The sequence below is a fragment of the Eleutherodactylus coqui genome, chromosome 6, assembly GCF_035609145.1.
Source record: "Eleutherodactylus coqui strain aEleCoq1 chromosome 6, aEleCoq1.hap1, whole genome shotgun sequence".
Taxonomy (NCBI): domain Eukaryota; kingdom Metazoa; phylum Chordata; class Amphibia; order Anura; family Eleutherodactylidae; genus Eleutherodactylus; species Eleutherodactylus coqui.
Window position 1 is genome coordinate 126,186,597 of NC_089842.1, and position 20,111 is coordinate 126,206,707.

The 20,111-nt window shown below is 42.0% G+C and overlaps 1 protein-coding gene across 3 annotated transcripts in view; it reads left to right on the forward strand.

Annotated features, from left to right (window-relative positions):
- CCDC88C (coiled-coil domain containing 88C) overlaps positions 1-20,111 on the forward strand; it is a 108,795-nt gene that overhangs the window by 76,331 nt on the left and 12,353 nt on the right. For 2 of the 3 annotated variants that reach the window (XM_066607552.1, XM_066607555.1), the window contains 5 exons: positions 6,467-6,612; positions 8,586-8,675; positions 13,264-13,496; positions 17,814-18,002; positions 19,766-19,834. In XM_066607552.1, coding sequence (XP_066463649.1) covers positions 6,467-6,612; positions 8,586-8,675; positions 13,264-13,496; positions 17,814-18,002; positions 19,766-19,834 — 727 coding nt within the window. The remainder of the gene's footprint in view (positions 1-6,466; positions 6,613-8,585; positions 8,676-13,263; positions 13,497-17,813; positions 18,003-19,765; positions 19,835-20,111) is intronic. The other variant, XM_066607554.1, reaches the window with a different exon arrangement.

Sequence of the window (20,111 nt, forward strand, 5' to 3'; positions counted from 1 at the left end):
TGGGAGAGCTCACACACTCACACAACGACCTCATCGACTCCCACTACGCTCTGGCAGAGGAAGTAGAACAACTCAAAACTAAACTGGCGGACGCAGAGGACAGAAACCGCCGAAACAATATTAAATTCAGAGGCATACCGGAATCTGTACATCCAGCAGAAATCACTAAATATCTTCAACAACTAATACAAGTGCTGATACCTGAAGCTTCCCCTGTAGATTTGATAATAGACAGAGCTCATAGACTGCCTAAGCCCAAATTTATTCCGGATGCAGTACCAAGAGATATATTGGCTCGTATCCATTTTTTCCACATCAAAGAAGCAGTTATGCAAGCGGCTCGAAAACTAAATCAACTACCAGCGCCATACTCTAATATCCACCTATATATGGACTTATCGCAAGTCACCCTACAAGCCAGAAAAAAATTCTCGGTTGTAACCAGTACTCTCCGACATGAAAAAATCCCATACAAATGGGGCTTCCCCCCGAAATTGATAATCCAAAGAGAAGGCGTAACCCATGCTCTTTTGAAGCCAGAGGACGCGGCCGATCTCATGAAGTCATGGAACATTCAACTTCTGGAACCAGCAACCTCACCTCCCTTCAGGAGAACCAGAGAAACAGAGAGGAATCGACCTCCACGCAATCCAAACCGCTGAACCGACGAAAGCACCAAATGTTAATGATGAAAGTCTGGGAGAAGGCTCCACCTAAGTGAACTTTCCACCCCCCACAGATGAACAAGACCATAATCTGTAAGGACTTGTTTCTTTACTTTTTCTATGTGTTACATATGCTAAAGTTAATGCATAAGTTGATGTATGTTATTTCTGTCCCCAATGTTCAGAGAAGACACATAATGTATTCCACGCCATACCCCAACAAACCAAGTATTCCGCATGGGGCTTGAACTCCTTTCCATTAACGCTAACGGGCTGAACTCCCCATTTAAGCGTTCATCCTTATGGAAGGAGGCCTTGTCCAACCACGCGGACATACTTTGTGTCCAAGAGACCCACTTCGCCTCCTCGGCTACTCCAAAAATTTCACATAAAAAATACCCTAATATATATATGGCCTGTGCACCCAATAAAAAAGCAGGTGTACTGATCGCCTTTAGAGACACCGTTTCCTTAGAAGTCCTTCATCTAGAATTGGATCCTAAAGGGAGATATATAATCCTATCTGGAAAGCTAAACTCTATTCCCTTCACAATTCTAAACGTTTATGCTCCCAATAATGCACAGACTCGTTTCTTAAACAAAACCGTAAAAAGGCTGAGGAGGTATGGGGCGGGTAGACTGATCTTGTGCGGGGATTTCAACATTATACCAGATAAACTTATGGACTCAACATCACACTCAGTCAGGAACACTCCCTCCCTGCAACCCTGGATTCAAAAAGAGGCATTATATGATGCATTTCGATGCTTGAACGCTTCCGCCAGGGAGTACACATTCTATTCTCCCCGTCACAGAAGCTTCTCAAGAATAGATTTGATTCTTGTAGACAGATGGTCTCTACCTCATATCACTGAGGCAAAAATTAACCAAGCAACTTGGTCGGATCATGCCTCAATAACTGCCACGTTTCAATGGCATGGTTGCAGAGCGGAACCAAGAACATGGAGGAACAATGTCTTTCTAATGAAAGTCCCCCAAAACTCTAAAGCTATAACGGAAACCTTAGAGGAATTTTTTCAAATTAACGCAACCCCAGATATGTCACCGATATCCGTTTGGAATGCCCACAAGGCATTTATCAGAGGAATTCTTATTAAAATGAGCGCTAAACAAAAAAGGGAAAAAGCAACACAAGTTACCGAAACTCTCTCACAAATCTCACTAGCTGAGCAGGCTGTCCGAGACCTTCCCACAAATGAAGCCCATGAAAATCTCTTCTCGCTTAGACAAAAACTACGCAAACTTCTTATGGAAAATTACGATAAAGTAATCAGAAATTCCCGCATAAACTATTATGCCTCAACAAACAAACCATCAAAAGTTATGGCAAATTTAGTTAAAAAGACAACCCAAAAGGCCAAAATTCCATTTGTATACAGCTCAGACGACAAAAAAGAGAAGATTTCCCATCCAAAACAGATAACTGAGATTTTTCGAGTATACTACGAAAAACTCTATAATCTTAAGGACGACATATCCACTCCCCAACCGACCCCCCAAAAAATTGAGTCCTTCCTCCGAGACCTCAACCTCCCAACTCTCTCTGGGAATCAAATAGACCAGCTAAACAAACCTATAACAATAGCAGAAACGTCTGAAGCAATTACAATGTTAAAAACCCAAAAATCCCCAGGCCCGGACGGGTATTCAAATGAATATTATAAACAATTTTCAACCCACCTTGTACCTCACATGGTCCCCGCCTTTAACTCAGCAATATTACATAGCAAACTCCCAGAAGAGATGCTGGAAGCCACAGTTGTCACCATACCTAAACCGGGCAAAGATCCCACGTCACCCGCTAACTTCCGCCCAATCTCACTTTTAAATTCCGACACGGAGATATACGCTAAAATAATAGCCCGCAGACTACTTACGATCCTCCCCGAGCTAATACACTCCGACCAAGTCGGATTCACCAAAGGAAGGCAGGCCCCTGATGGCACCCGTAGAGTACTAAATCTTCTTAATACAATAGATTCTTCCCATTCCTCATCTTTATTATTAGCTTTAGATGCCGAAAAGGCTTTTGATAGACTCCATTGGGGCTATCTTTTCGCAGTTCTCGAAAAGTTCGGATTTTCAGGTCGAATTACTCAAGCAATTAAAGCCTTATATTCGACCCCTAAAGCCAGAATTTTAGTTGACGGTACACTGTCCGATTCTTTTAGGATTACAAACGGCACCCGTCAAGGGTGCCCACTATCTCCGTTAATTTTTACACTAATGATGGAACCCCTAGCAGAGCATATTAGGATACACCCACATATTCACGGCATACACACAAAAACTCGACAGCATAAAATAAATTTATTTGCAGATGATGTCCTGCTAACTTTAACAAAACCTTCAACTTCCCTACGCGCAACATATTCTATATTATCTCAATTCTCAAAGGTCTCCTTCTATAAACTAAATACCAGCAAGTCACAGATCCTAAGCATCTATATAAATGAGAAATTAAAATCGGAACTACAGCGAGAATTCCCATTCCAGTGGCAGCCCAAAAGTATCCCCTACTTGGGAATACAGCTATGCTTTCCCTTGAAAGAATTAGCTTCTCTAAACTACCTTTCCATTCTAAAAACCATACAAAATGACTTGGATAATTTTAAAAAACAACAAACCTCCTGGCTGGGACGAATCGTACTGTACAAAATGATGATTCTCCCAAAACTCATGTACTATTTCAGAACCTTGCCTATCCCTACTCCAAAAATAGTCATACAAAAACTTCAAAAACAATTGGCCAACTACATTTGGGAAAACAAACCGCCAAGAGTCTCCCTATCAACTTTAGCCCTTCACAACACACAAGGAGGAGCGGGCCTGCCAAATCTCAATGCGTATAGAAATGCTATCATCCTAAATCAATCATTAGCTTGGCTAACGAGACCAACAATGATCAGTTGGCCTAGCTTAGAAGCAGAAGAGATCAGCCCTAAACCCTTAAATTCCCTGATATATGCAAACATACTCGCCACCTCCTCCCCCCAAATACGCTCAAGAGTGAATCTTCCCCCCTTGTCTCTAACTATGTCGGCAACATTACAAGCATGGAAAGAACTAATTATATCCTCAGATAAAACTAATACTTTAAGCTTGAAAAAAATTCCTATTGACTGCCTGGGATACTTCATCTCAGACATCCAGATGCTTCCATGAATCAAAAGTGGAATAAAATTTGTTTCAGATCTATATACCAGAAACTCTATAAAATCCTTTAGATCCCTAATGGAAGAATTCAAAATTCCTGAAAAGGATGCACTCAAATACCTCCAAATAAAGACATTCCTCCAAACATACCAAATACATAACCTAGCTGTACCCTGGGTGATTTTCAGAAGCCTCGAAGGTACCTGGCAAACAAAATCTTCAATAACTAGATTCTTTTACGACCACCAAGTGGGAAACCTAAAATCAGGAAAGAAATGCCATCTTTTGAGTTGGGAGAAAGATTTGGGAACCGAAATTCCAGTTGATGACTGGAAAGACGCCTTTAGATGGGCAAATAGGGCGACCAGGGGGGCAAACATGTTGGAAACACACATTAAGCTGATAACAAGATGGTACTTTACGCCACTTAAGCTTAAAACCCTACGCCTATCTAGAGAGGCATTATGCTGGAGGGACTGTGGGGAAGAAGGCTCTCTTCTACATATATTCTGGCTATGCCCCCGGATCTTCCCTTTCTGGAGAGATGTCTTCACCCTACTCAAAAATACTACAGAATTAAATATACCAAAACTCCCGGGTACGGCTCTCTTGCTCTTAAAATTAACACACCTTAGGCCCCCAGTTAGGCAATTGGTGACCCACATTCTCTTAGCTGCAAAACTGATTATAGCTAGACGTTGGAGGTCAAGCGAAATCCCAACAATTAAAGACTTAGTCCACCTGGTTTCTGAACACAGCATTTACGAAAGAGTTCTGGCCCTCAGAAACAACTCCATAGTAAAATACGACGCGGTATGGAATCTGTGGCTTAAACACCACTCAACATGATGTCTTCTCTCTGTTATACGTTTTGTTTTTTGTTTTTCCCTCACTAAACTGTTAAAAACATCCACAGTGTTTACTTTCTACTATAATCTCTAAGCAGTTGAGAGACTGCTGATTTATCGCAGTACTACCATTATTACTACTTGCTGAAATAAAATTTAAAAATATTTCTAAATTAATAAAGTGAACATACAAGACGTCAACTATGAACAATAAACAACCTATGTTATGTTGAGAAATATTCCAGATATTCAGTAATTTACTATATTGTAAAGTGTATGTTCTTCTTTCTTCTATGACGCCAATAATAAATTAAATGGTAAATAAAAAGAAAGTTAAAGTTACAAACTTGCCCATTGCCCCCCTTTCCATTTCCCTCCCCTCCCTCCCCCTCCTCACCTTCCCTCCCCATATAAGTCATAATATGCAATGTTGCTGAAAGCACCTGTTTATGAAACTATTGTATTGAAATCTCAAATATTGTATATTTTGGAAATGCCAATAAAAAATAAAATAAAAAAAAAAAAAAAAAGATACAATAATACCCTTTAAATGTTCTTGTAGATAAAGAGGGGTGGGCACTCGACACAGTTGGCAAATCTAGTACTTACGGTGTAAGTTTTGGTCAGGTTCCTCTTCCTCTTTGGATTTGATATTTGGAAGCTCGCAGATAGAGGCAATACGTGTGTGGAACATGCTTGACCTGTAAACAAACACAATGACTATATGAATGATGCAAACACAATGACTATATGAATGATGCAGTAAACCTGTTAACGAGATGTCATAGACTAATGCAACCAATTATAGAGCTCAGCAGTCAACCGCTAAGGTCTGTGATTCACTGTAGCAGTAAGTGATGTCCAATTCATAAATTGCCTGTGCAGTCTGTAAGTAAACCCAGTGTTGTGAACGGAGGTGATTTGCTGGAGGTGAGGGGACCCAGGACAGGTTCGTATAGGAGCTTTTAGTGTTTTGTTTTTTGTTTTTTTACCATGAGCAGCTTATATTAAAAATAAAAAAATGTATCTTTGAAAAACCCTTTTAATAACACACTGTGGATACTATCAGGCCTCTCAAAATGGTGCCATCAAGTGTCACAATAGTTCTAGTTATGTAGATCTATAAAAAAATTAATAACAAAAATTCTAAATGCTTAAAGGGGTTGTTGGAGATCAAAATAAAAGGTTTGCTTCTTCACTAGAAATGGCACCATGTCTGTCCATGGACTGATAATGCAGCTAATCCCATTGAAGTGAATACCAGACTTGTTGACAGGCGTGGAGCTGTTTCTGTAAAATGAGCAAAATCTTTTTTTCTGACCCTAGACATCCCTTTCAACCCTGGAATACTATGGAGGAAAATTCATCCCATCAGAATCTGGTGTTACCAGAGCGCTATTAATTTCATTTCTTATATTACAATAAAATTGTATTGAGCTCCTATACGTATGGTGATATACTTGCCAATTGTTGTACTACTACTTTGGAAAAAAAAAGAAAATATCTATGTTAAAAGGCAGATTGGGTGAAAATTCCCCCTGGTGTAGTATCATTGTCTGCCCGTGAAGGTGTAGTATTGTAGGGTTAAACAAGGGGGCGGCACAAATCAATTCTATTCATCTGTGACTGGTTTACTGCACATATTTAAAATTTCCTGAACTGGCCACAGGGTGGCATTGTTGCGCTTTTGGCATTTTATTTGCTGTAAATACAGATGTTTAACTATTGTGCGTTAAATGGAAAGAAGTTGGATCATTTCTCACTTTGTCTTTGCAGCTGATGAGCCGTCTGAAGCGTAATCTGGAGGAGGAAAACCATCACCTTCTCAGTCAGATTCAGATGTTGAATCAGCAGAACCAGATGTTGCTGGAGTCAAGTATGGAGAGTAAAGAGCAATACTACGAGGAACAGAAACAGTACATGTAGGTGCAGCTCATGATATGAAGGCATGGCTTAGAGACCATGCACCCCAAATCTGTCTCAGGTCACCTCCCTCCCCAACCCCAAGAAAAGAAAAAAGTCACAAACAATAGTTCATACTGTACCCATAGCCATTGCACAGATACACTTTCTTATCAAAAGTAATTGGACACCCAAGCAAGAATCAAAAGTTGTAGTTATTTCCATATAGCAATACTCAGTGGGGCCTCCTTTGGATGTAATGACATCGGATACTCTTTGTGGCACTATCCAAAAAAGATGGATGGTGTTCATCTTAAAGATGTTCAGTAGGGTTCAGTTCAGGCCAGTTCAATCCTTATCTTCAAAGCAATGTAAACCAGCTTTGAAATTGTGACAAAAGAGCGTTGTCTTGTTGGAAGTATCGCTGACCATTCCCAGAGTATTGTCCCATTGTCGGCAGCATGTCATGGTACACCTCTATGTTCATGCTTCTTGCAACTACAACCAATGGACCAAGACCATGCCATGGAAAACATCCCCAGACCATAACCGATCATAAAAAAATATAACAAGGACACAGGCAAAACTGGCAATAATGGACCCAGAACCTTGATTACCGTATATACCGGCGTATAAGACGACTTTTGAACCCCGAAAAATCTGCTCTGAAGTCGGGGGTCGTCTTATGCGCCGGTAATACAAAAAAAAAAGTGTAAAAAAAAAAAAATCATTACTCACCTCCCCCGGCGTTCTGTCGCGCTCCGGCAGGATTTCGCTCGCTCCTCGTCCCCGGCGCAGCATTGCTTTCTGAATGCGGGGCTTGAAATCCCTGCTTCCAGAAAGCTAATACACACGCCGTCAGCCAGTCATTGAATGGCTGTGATTGGCTAAAACACACGTGGCTTCAGCCAATCACACTATTCAATGACATCATTGAATGGCTGTGATTGGCTGAAGGCGCACGTGTGTTAGCAATCACACCCATTCAATGATGTCATTGAATAGTGTGATTGGCTGAAGCCACGTGTGTTTTAGCCAATCACAGCCATTCAATGATGTCATTGAATGGATGTAACTGGCTGACGGCGTGTGTATTAGCTTTCTGAAGGCGGGGATTTCAAGCCCCGCATTCAGAAAGCAATGCTGCGCCGGGGACGAGGAGTGAGCGACATCCTGCCGGAGCGCGACAGAACGCCGGGGGAGGTGAGTAAGGATTTTTTTTTCTCCACTGTAATACCGGCGTGTAAGGTGAAAGTTGGGGGGTCGTCTTATACGCCCCGTCGCCTTATACGCCGGTATATACGGTAATTAACCATCCTGTTTCTTTTCACAAAGTTTTGCGTGACTTTGTTGAAAAGTTTATATTATCTGAAAAATTTCTCAATAAAACTGATTGCTCAATAATACTACTAACTAGCCCAGATATAAACAGTGCAAGTAAATGGTAGACCTATAAATCGCACAAAGGGCAATCATAAGAGTCCTAAGATAGATCATATCAACCCTACTCCTAAACATGAACAATATGGCTCATACGTACCCTGACTCATATTAGGGTCCAGAAATGCTAGTTGCGAAAGAATGCTTGCCCTGACATGCATTTCACTATACTCTGCTTCATCAGATCTTCCACACCCAGGTAGGTCTATTTGATTTGAACATTCATCGCTCCATTGAACGTTCTTTCATTGCTCAGCTGTCCAATGAGGCTTCTTGCACCGTTGTAGACTGTCTGATGTATTGCGCTTTGTGATGGACGGCTTGTGTGCAGCAGTATGAGTACACAAGTGTGCAATTCCCGTCACAAACTGTAGCCAACACCTCCAAGGGTCTGCATCTTATGTAGCATGGTTTAGGACACATGACATGCTAATAAGATGATGATCCAAATATTTTTGGTAGAATAGTGTATGATGCATTCTTAGGCATATTTAGGGAATCGTTACTGATTCTTGCTACGTAGTCATGTTATGATTTTCTTTCTCCTCATTAGTGATAAATTAAATGACCTAAGAAGACAGAAGGAAAAGCTGGAGGAGAAAATAATGGACCAGTATAAATTTTATGACCCTGCACCCAAGAAGTAGGTGTTACTGATCATTGCTGAAATAATTTTCACTGGGGCAAAAGAATCAACTAGATAACTCAAATATCTTCACTGTGAGGATTCTTAAGCTTTAAAATATAACCTTTATTAAATATATTTAATTAAAAACTCAATCTAGTCCGACATACATACAGCAAAGTTTTTCAAACACCAAGCAGCTGCTACAACATAGGAGTAGTAGGGTCTAAGGATATACCCTGAGGGGATAGTGAGATAACTCCGTGGGGCGCACTCGTAGCAATTAGTGCCACATATATCTTGGGGGTGCCCCCAGAGTAGCTCAGTCCCCTACAGTACTGCTCCTATAGTATGATATTCTGGTGATTATCTATGGGACAACATTCCACTTCAGAATGTCAATTTTCTGGATTTCAAAAATTCCAGTTCCAAATATCAATATTCAAATTAAAGTTCCAGGTTCAACGTGTTTCTGCTATGATAAAGTAGTTTCGTCAGGAACCTATTCATCCTATTAGTAGTAGATATTCTTAATGATAGATAATCCACCTTTTGAATGGACAAGCAACTTAATGCAGTCCAAGCTAGATAGAGAGTGAGGAGTTCTATTCAATAGCCAGTGCTATATTAGCCAGACCCTATGATCCCGTAGAGCCGTGACCCAACCCCAACCCTATCAGCAGCAAAAATAACAAAGTAGCAGCATCAGCCTTAGTGGTAGGCTGGCGGCTAATGACTTTCTCGGTGTTTGGCCAAGTCTTATAAGGTCAAAACCCCACCCACTAATTGGGGGTGTAAACCCCATGAGCCAATCCACTCACTCCACAGAGGACATTCCCTTCAAATAGGGGCTGGGCCCACTCATCAAGTGCTGCTTCTACAACAGTGCTTGATCATCGTGGCATAGCGATGTTTAATAGTGGGTCCTAATTCCTTTGGATATCCATTTAGAAGCACATCCACAGGCATCTCGTATAACATTAGGGAATTCATTAACTGTCGTACTTCCTGTCTCGTCCATATTACAACTTGCCCATGCCAGAAGAACTATGTAGGCAAAACCACACAACAATTCAGACGGTGCATTTTAGCGTACATTGGCAATATTAGGCGAGGTGACAGTACACTGGTAGCCAATCATATGAGAGATTAACATAATGGAAACCCTGACCTAATTAAATTTCAGGGTATTGAGTCTATACGAAGTTACGGGCGCCAGGGCAACCTTGACAAAAGGCTTTTGCAGAAGGAAGAAGAGTGGACCTATAGGATTAACTGCGTCCAACCAAGAGGACTTAATGAGGTTTTATCCTTTGCGAGTTTCCTATAGGTCTGCGTCAGGTTGACACTCAAAGGGTTACGGTGTGATATAAAGGTAAATTAGCAACCTATGTCCCTGTGCCCCTATGAAAACATGAATAAACCATGTTGTGGCCCCCACCAGAAGCCTCTCCACCTGAATAAGACACTCTGTACTGAGTTCAGACTCTTTATACCTTTTTTAGGGTGCCTTCTATTCCCCTTGCCACTCTGATACCTCTAACACAAGCTCCATATATACTTAGAGACTACCTCTAGGAGCGTGAAAAAATGGCGTAGCAATTTATTTGTAATCTTGCACTTGCTGTTTAAAATAAATCAAGACATGGTAATGGGATTAGTGGCATAAAGTCAACTCGATTCATTACCTGTTTTGGGGGATTGACTCTAGAATAAAATTATGTCCCTGTCCCAACCCTCCTCCTCCAGTTGTGGGACGATCCATTGCCCTTCCTAAATATCTAGCATGATAATATATAGCATTTATATTACCTAGTTTAATACTAGGGATTTCTTTTCGTAGACACTTTGTCGCTAAGTAATGTATATAATAAGACTCTATAGGGCAATGATGTAGGAATGAGGAATCCCTTGTTCTGAATCACCAGAGAGGAATAGGGTATCCGGATGCCCTGATGCACTAGCAACCGCGACACCTATTCTACTTGCTAGTGTATTGAGAAGCGGGGTGATGTCACGGGGCATGCTGACGTCGGCACGCTACCTAGCAACAGGAGTGCTGCTGAGCTGCGCGACGTTCAGACTGAGCGTGATGACATCACGGTGCGTGCTGACGCTGGCACGCTACCTAGCAACGGAAGTGCCGCTAAGCGCACGTCATTCAGATGGTCCGATCTCATCAGACTGATTTTTCTTCAGAGGAATAATGGAGGTGAGTCTATATGGATATCCAGAGGAATAAGGACCCACTATTAAACATCGCCATGCCATGATAATCAAGCACTGTGGTATAAGCAGCACTTGATGAGTGGGCCCAGACCCTATTAGAGGGGAGTGTCCTCTTTGGAGTGAGTGGATTGGCTCATGGGGTTTACACCCCCAATTAGTGGGTGGTGTTTTGACCTTTATAAGACTTGGCCAAACACCCAGAAAGTGATTAGCCGCCAGCCTACTATTAAGGCTGGTGATGCTGCTACATTGTTATTCTTGCTGCCCATAGGGTTGGGGTTGGGTCAAGGCTCTACGGGATTATAGGGTCTGGCTATATAGCACTGACTATTGAATAGAACTCCTCACTCTCTATCTAGCTTGGACTGCATTAAGTTGCTTGTCCATTCAAAAGGTGGATTATCCATCATTAAGAATATCTACTACTAATAGGATGAATAGGTTCCTGACTAGAGATGAGCGAACCTACTCGGCCACGCCCCTTTTTTGCCCGAGCGCCGCGATTTCCGAGTACTTCTGTACTCGGGCAAAAAGATTCGGGGGGCGCTGTGGGTGAGTGGGGGTGGAAGCGGGGAGTGGGGGGGGGAGAGAGGGAGAGAGAGAGGGCTCCCCCTTGTTCCCCGCTGCTACCCCCGCTCTGCCACGCCTCCCCCCGAATTTTTTCACCCGAGTACGGAAGTACTCGAAAATCGCGGTGCTCGTTCGAGTAATTACTAGAAACGAGAATGTTCACTCATCTCTATACGTTGTCCCATAGATAATCACCAGAATATCATACTATAGGAGCAGTACTGTAGGGGACTGAGCTACTCTGGGGGCACCCCCAAGATATATGTGGCACTAATTGGATTGCTATGAGTTCATCCCATGGCGTTACATCACTATCCCTCAGGGTATATCCTACTACTCCTATGTTGTAGCAGCTGCTTGGTGTTTGAAAACCTTTCTGTATGTATGTCGGACTAGATTGACTTTTTAATTATATTTAATAAAGGTTATATTTTAAAGATTAAGAATCCTCACAGTGAAGATTACTGATCATTGCTCTGTTCATGTTTTGTAAACCTGTGAAATAAAGACCTGAGTAGCAAGAAGTATATAAGATCTCTGTTGACAATTAGGGTCTTCTCATAGCATAAAAAAAGTCCTGAAGCCTTCAGCATCCCCTCCACCTAAGCTTCATGGATACGGCTGTATTATGGCCATAATCCCTGGTGCCTCATTGCAGATTTACCTTGTGGTACTAGCTTTGGTAATATCACAGCACTATATGGAAGCAATAAGTCCGTATTATGTGACAGTACTCCGTGTGTGCTATATGGTAGTACTGTGCAAATCCTTTATTGTGTTTGCACTGTATAGTCCCTTAATGTGCATTTGATATGGCAGTATTATGTTTGCACTGCGCAGTTCTACAGTACTATGTAAGCACTGTATGGTAGTATTAGGTGTACATTCTTCAGCAGAATTATTAGTATTCTGAAGTATTACTCTTCATTCTCCTCTGTCCAACAAATGGTAGATTGATAGCGCAAAGTGTTTTGCGGCAATATTTGAGTCTGTCTCTGGATCCAACTGCTTGTTTCCCAAATTCTTTTTGAATAATCTTAAATTCCATGTTCAATGTGCATAAGTGCTTACTGTTAATAGTGTAAAGCTAGTGGCACCGTGTGCAGATGGGAGGGTGGAGTGGTGGACATGGTCTAGAAAAATTGTTTAAAGGATTACTGCAGAAGAACAAGGAAGCAATCTTCTTTTTAATATATATTTTTCCCATTTTTACCTATCTTTAGACATTTTTTGCTATTCGCCTCCAGTTCCGAGCTTAAAGGGGTTGTCTCGCGAAAGGAAGTGGGGTTCAGCACTTCTGTATGGCCATATTAATGCACTTTGTAATATACATCGTGCATTAAATATGAGCCATACAGAAGTTATTCACTTACCTTCCCTGCGCTGGCGTCCCCGTCTCCATGGCTCCGTCTAACTTCAGCATCTAATCGCCCGATTAGACGCGCTTGCGCAGAAGGGTCTTCTGCCTTCGGCTCGGTTCGGCAGCAGCGGCGTTCTGGCTCTGCCCCCTTCTACGCGTCATCGTGTAGCTCCGCCCCATCACGTCTGCCGATTCCAGCCAATCAGAAGACCCTTCTGCGCAAGCGCGTCTAATCGGGCGATTAGACGCTGAAGTTAGACGGCACCATGGAGACGGGGACGCCAGCGCAGGGAAGGTAAGTGAATAACTTCTGTATGGCTCATATTTAATGCACGATGTATATTACAAAGTGCATTAATATGGCCATACAGAAGTGCTTAACCCCACTTGCTTTTGCGAGACAACCCCTTTAATGACTGTTTTGAAATTGGGATTTTGTATCCACAGGAAGAATCACTGGTCTGGTGCTCGAGCTCTTGCCAAACTCATCAAACCAAGGAAAGAAAGCTCCAGAGAGAGACCCAAGTCAGTGGGTGATGTTGCCAACCAAACAGTGGAGAACTTGGAAACTGCTGCATCGCCATCCTGTACGCGGCCCCTGAGATTACAGCATGAAAATACAGATAACTGTTCTCAGGCATCTGATGAGAAAGATGCAGGGAAGACCTTTACTAGTAAAGGTGAGTTGTGTAAGTGCACACTTTCTGCATCTCATCTGCTTCTAGAAGTATCCTGGCTTACAGATGAGCTGTTTGTGGATTTACAGATTCGATTAACTTGGTTATTTTCAGGGTCAAGATGGTGGGACAGATTTACCAATACTGTTTAAGGCTAACGTCATACTGGCGAGTGCGATATGGGGCCGTGAATGCCGCCCCCATATCGCGCTCCCCACCATGTGAATTCCCTGAGAATACGAGGCATTTTCATGTGAAAACAGCCTCGCATCACTTCGGGGAAAAAGCAATCCAACAGCCGCAGCAGGAGGATTGCAGGGTTTCTTCCATTGCTTTCAATGGGAGACTTTGCGATGTTGCCGCCGGTCCCATTAAAAAGCAATGGGTGCTGCGATGCGAGAGCACACTTTATTTCCTGCATTGCATTGCATTGCGGTGCTATGCAGGAAAACATCGCTTATGTGCATGACCCCATTCAAAAGATATTTTATTGTCCAGCTACAATTACAAGTAAAGAAAAGGACATGAATTTCTTTCAGTTAACATGACCTACATTGTTAGTCCAATACAACATTACCTGACATGACCCGAAGCTCAGTATCTACTGTTTTTCAAATCTTCTATTAAGTGTTAAACTCCAAGTCCCTATCACGAACTTTGTGACCCAGGACGGTGAACTAAATTAAACCAACTTATAGAAGTTACAAGAAAGGGAAAAATTAAAAAGGGACTACTAGAAGGATGAGACGGAAAGAAGGTAGAAATAGAAGAAGAGTCAAGAATCGAAAATCGGGGGGGAGCACGGGGTTGGGAGCGCTTGAAGTATTTTTTAGTATCAGGAGTAATGACATGAATAGTTGTTTATGGGGAATAACACCAGTAAGGAGCCAAGTTTGCAAACTAGGGGAGGAGCGGTACATAAAGGGGCCCATGTGTGGTAGAAACTGGAGGATCTGCTGTTGTCACCGGCACTCGGTTCCTTCATGTGCATTAAGTTATCCAAGGCCTCCAGCCACATTAGTTTAATGAGGGGTGAAGGTGATTTCCATAGGGTAGGAATGATCTGGTGCATGGCCAGAAGGAAAAACCTGAGGATGTCTCTCTTGATTTTGGCTAAAGGCTCTGGAATCATGGACAGGAGGGCCACCTCTGGTGAAAGGGATACTGTCGCCCCTCATAGCAAATTACAGAGGGAGATTACTTCCTGCCACAGGGCAAAGACTGAGGAACACGAATACCACATATGTAGGAAAGTGTCTCTTTCCAGTGAGCACCTCCAGCACTTATCCAAGGTTTGGGGATACATCTTGGAGAGTCGTGAAGGCACTCTGTACCATCTAGTCAAGAGCTTGTAGTTAATCTCTTAAAATTTACTTGAGATTGACAGCTTGTGTGATAGGAGGAGAGGTTTAGTCAGAGCCTTTTTACAGGTACACTAGTGGAGAAATGATGCTCTATAATAAAGAAAATGAAGTCTGTGTCTTTATGCTGCAGTTTTCTTACCATAAAATGTCTTAGAAGATGTACTTTAATATGTCTCCATATATTCCACTTTTAACGCTGTTTTAATCCATGTAACTCTCACTTCTCTCCTGTCCTTGCCTGGTGACCTCTCTATCTATCTAGCCACCCCCCGCAAAAAATTTCCATTTTTGAAAAGCAAGAGTCAAGAAAAGAAGGTGTCAAACAGTCAGCGCCGTTTCTCGGAGCGCCTGCGATTCTGGTCATCTCTAGACATCTCGCCCACTACTAAGAGCTCTGTCTCCCTCCCGGAGATCAGGGACTTCTGACACACTCGTCTCTTTTTCTAGAACGTACCTCCCTTAATTTATTACTCTCTCCATATATATACACTTACCTCAACGACCAAGATAGATCTGTATTGTCTGTAAGTTGCATGTTTACCAAGAAGTAAAGGCATGAAGATTACATCTCTTCCCCCTCTTAAACCTGGTGCTTCACCCAATCACCACTGAGCAGAAAGCGTCTGTTTAGGCAGCGTAAGTTTCACTGTTCCATGCAGCAATGATATTCTTGCCTGCGAGATGTTGCGCTGCTGTGTTGCTGTCCGTTATCTTATGTGACAAGGGGAAGTATCATTTCATTTTTTTAAATGTTGCCAATGAGTTATTTTGTACAGTTATACATTGAAAGTGGCTTTTAAATCATCTATCATCATGCAATAGAGGGCACATTATTACACTCCAGCTGCTGCAGAACGTCTTTGAAGAATACAAAGCACTGTTTATACCAATGACAGATAATTTGAACTGATCCCATTATAACCCTGCAAAGCTTTCACAGTCCCTTTCCTCTTGACAGTCCTCACTTGTCACATCATATGATGTAGCTTCGGCCTAGAAGGAATTGTGCAAGATTTCTAAACATAGGGGGCATAGTATACCATAATGAGCAAATCTTACGAAATGGAAGCAGGAATAATTAGAATCTGATAATGGCCTCTCATTTGAATTGGCAGAAGAGTATGTTATATGATACTGAACTCTAAGCAGTAAGTGCTTTTATAATGTAGCAGCCTGGCACAAGTTAAATCTCCAGATATTTGGTAATGAGACACTTTATAGGTTGGGTTCACTATAGAAATGAATACTTCCCTTGTCACTCAATCGCTTCCCCTCATGTCTGACCAGCCAGGACTATTGATCCATGTTGTCCAGAAGTTGCTCTGCATGTCCAGTTTCTGCTTTCTTCCCTCTAATCTGCCGTGCGTGCTCCATCTATTAACACTCGTCGCTGTGTGAGTACCTGAAGGACCTACCCCTTTGCACAAGCATACTTTGCATTCTCCAACACTTGTAGGTGATCATACAGTATGTCATCTCTTAGACCCCATTTACACTGACAGATGATCGCTGAAAAGTCGCTCAAACGACATTTTGAGTGACCGTTTTGGGCGATCATCTTTGCATACCTTATAGTAGCTAAGTAGCTACTATACAGTTATGCAGCTGTAGCGGGACACAGCCGTGGCTGCTAATAGAACACTACAGCTGTTTTGCATAAGCAAACAGCTGTATTGTTCTGCATGCTTACAGCCCCTGGCCCGCTGTGAATTCATACCTGGACACAGGCACAGAGAATCTTATCAGTGCAGCCACAGCCGGCTGCGCTGATAACAGCTTATAGCTCAATTCAACAAAACGTGAAGTGAGAGATCAACAACTCGTGCACAAAAACTGCACAATGTCAGTGCATTTAGACGCAATGAGAATCGCTTGAAAGATGTCTTTGAACTTTTTTTTTTTTAGCAATTCTTGTTGTGTCTAAATGGGCCATCACTCAAGAATAAAGAGGCTCAGCTTATTTTCTAATGTCTGGGTTTACGTTTGGTGGTCTGCACTCTCACCCTGCCCTGATCAGATAAATATTCTATTCTATTCATTCTTGTGTCATTTCCGTACTCTGCATTTACACACAGATGGGACATTGGGTAGTGCAAAAATACTTCCTGCTGTAGAACCCTAATATTGTCTGACTGTATGAAACTTACATGATATGATATTTGAATCAATGAAAACTTCCTTTTGCAGATTCATTAGTCAAACTACATATCTTAGTTTTGTCCAAGTTTGGGGGTTTCTGGAGGATTTAAGGAATTTGTTATACATGGTATGGGGTTGGGGCCACCTCATGTAGGGAGGGTCATAGAGACTCCACAAGAGTGCCCTGCGTTTTTTGTCACAAGCTGTTACCCGTGTCCTGCCCTTTTATTGTCTCCGTAATGTGAAGTGAATAACACGTTGCTTGAAATGTTTGTTGCTTTATTCATACCAAAGCTCTGACGCAGTACATAGTGGATCTGACATGTCGTAGAAATATTACAGAAAGATATGTGAATATTCCAGAGATGGAAAGAAATGAGACTGTATTCTGTGGCTAATGGAAGCACATCTTAAATTCCTCCCAGGGTTGTCAAGTCTAAAGATGTCTCTAGACTTTACACATTTGTTAGCAGATCTAGCATTGGCTCTTGCAATGTGTTTCTCTTCAACAACCCGCGTTTTGATATTGAAACCTATCAGAATACTGAAAACCTCTACGGAGTTACAATGACCGGTCACTGTCCAGCTTTAGCATATAGAGCAGATAACTGTTTACATACAATGAGCACTTAAGATACATTAAAGTATGAATCTTATTACACTTGTTACATTGCAGGTTTTATTAAAAATGAATTCTATTCCTCGTCGGACAATTCACGTATCTGTCAGCATCCACCACTGTGTGCTGTGTCAGGGCTTCTTGTATTGGCTCCACATACAATCTGATCTCTAGAGTGTGTGTTCTTTGGTTTTTCAGTCCTTGTCGATGTTAATCACAAGCAGAATAGGATGTCTTATCATGGAGTAAGCAGTGAGGAGATGGAGGGCTCAGATCGGACTTCTCGCTCAAGGAGGCTAGAACCTGGGTCTAGGGAATTCTCTACTTCTGCAATCCATCTGAGCACATCAGCGAATCTTAGGTCACAGCAGACAGGTAAACCGAAAGGTGAGAGTCTGATATGTATGAAAAGCAGGGGCATGGTTATTGGATTTCTCCTCTATATATTGGATGTGTGGTTTAGCAAGAAGTCTACTGCTGGGACAGTTTTACGTGTAGAACTTTCATAAGGCTATGGTCCTTGGTCTCCTGTGTATTCTAGTGTGCATAGAAAAAGCACATGCATTTTCTGATGGCCATTTAATTGGTTTCCAGCTGAAGTATACATACTTGGGTCGGCCAAGAATGTATACTTATTTCAAAGGGAGCAATTAGGAGACGCATTATATTATTGGCTGCTCCCAATGAAATCTACGAAATCACAGAAAAATATGGCCAAATTCACTTACAAAAATAGGACACATATTGGGAGGCATGATACACAACCGCTTAAGCTGCATCCACACAGGCGACTTTATCGCGTGGTTTTCTCGCTATGCGACAGTGCTACAAATTGAATTCATGTGAAGCCCTTGCTTTCCTGTGGGTTCTTTCACACAAACAATGTTTTGTAGCCTGTGGCATTGCAAAACTACAAAACTGTACATGCTCTATACAGCCGTAGCTGCAGAGGGAAAAAAAAAATACAGCACCTTAGAAGCGCTATCCGGCTGCGTCGCATCTTCTTCTCGGTCCCCAGAACTGTTCTTCATCATCTCTTCTGGCCAGGGATTGAAAAATCGCTGCTTCTGATTAGCTGAGTACTGTGTCGCTTAGCTAATCAGAGCCAACGCTCGTTGAATGGCTGTGATTGGTTCGTTGAGTGCTGGCTCTGATTGGCTGAGCTGAGGCCCTCAGCTAATCCACAGCCAGTGCTTTCTGGAGTCGAGCATTTTTCAATCCACGGCCAGAAGAGAAGCTGAAGACTAGTTCCAGGGACCAGGAAGAAGATGTGGCCAGGCTGACAGCGCTTCCTAGGTGATGTATTCCTTTTATTTTTGTACAATTTTTTTTCTTTGGCTAGGGCTTATTTTCGGAGTAAGGCTTATATTCAAGCCGCCTTCAACCCCCCCCCCCCCAAAAAAAAAATAATTGTTGCGTGTGGTGCTACAAAGTTGTGCTACTCTGAAGAACCACGTGTGACTTTACAGCATCACAAAATTGCTGGCGCTGGCCCCATCGAAAACAATGGGCAATATCACAAAAAGATAGGTCATGCTGCTATCTTTTTTTTCTGCATAGCATTGCAATGCAGTGCCATGCAGGAGAACATCGCAAACGTGAATGAACCCATTCAAAAGAATAGGGTTCATATCTTTGCGAGATTTATGCGTCTTACAACGAACAAATCTTACACGATTTTCACGCCAATGTGAAGGCTTCCTTAGGCCAACAGATGGCTGTAAACCTGTATAGTGCACAACAGCTTATTAGTTACACCCTTTTTAAATAAGCAGGCTGCCCTGTAAACACAGAGGTGAACCACACTGGCCTAGACATCCCAGGCTCCACCAGCATATACAGTAAGGCAAACTGCCGAATAACAAATATACTGATAAATACTGGTAGATACGAGGTATTGGTTAATATTTTGGCTAAAACACGGATGCTCACAAGCCCACATCAAGGGTCCTTGTTTTCATGTGAGTACCTACACTAATATGCAAAAGTCACAGGAAAATCTGCAGGTTCAGCTGACATTTCTCCAATATCTATAGCCAGTTTTATGGACAAAAATAACCCTGGAAGAAAACATTTTGACTTGGGTTTTTCTTTGTTATTGACTTTTCTCATGACTTTCTATGACCTTCTTCTGAATTTCTTATGTATAGGTTACAATTCTGATGAGAACATGTTTGACCAGTTACCAGATAATCATCCCAGCCCTAGAGGACTTTGTGGTAAATTGATTTTTTTACTAAATCTTTATTTAAGGGGAAAAAGTTAGATCCCCTAAACTGCCCAGGCTGTGGCAGGGCTATCAACCTGCATTTTTCGTTTTTCTGGACAACTTTATTCAAAAATCATGGACAGGCAACATTTTTTTACAGACACATTAAAAAACCATAATGTATGATAAAGATTATAAGTTATACATGTTTATAAAGTCCCATTTGGAACCAATGATTCTCACTCAAAATTGCAGTTTTCGTGCACGGGTCGTTCATTGTTCAATTC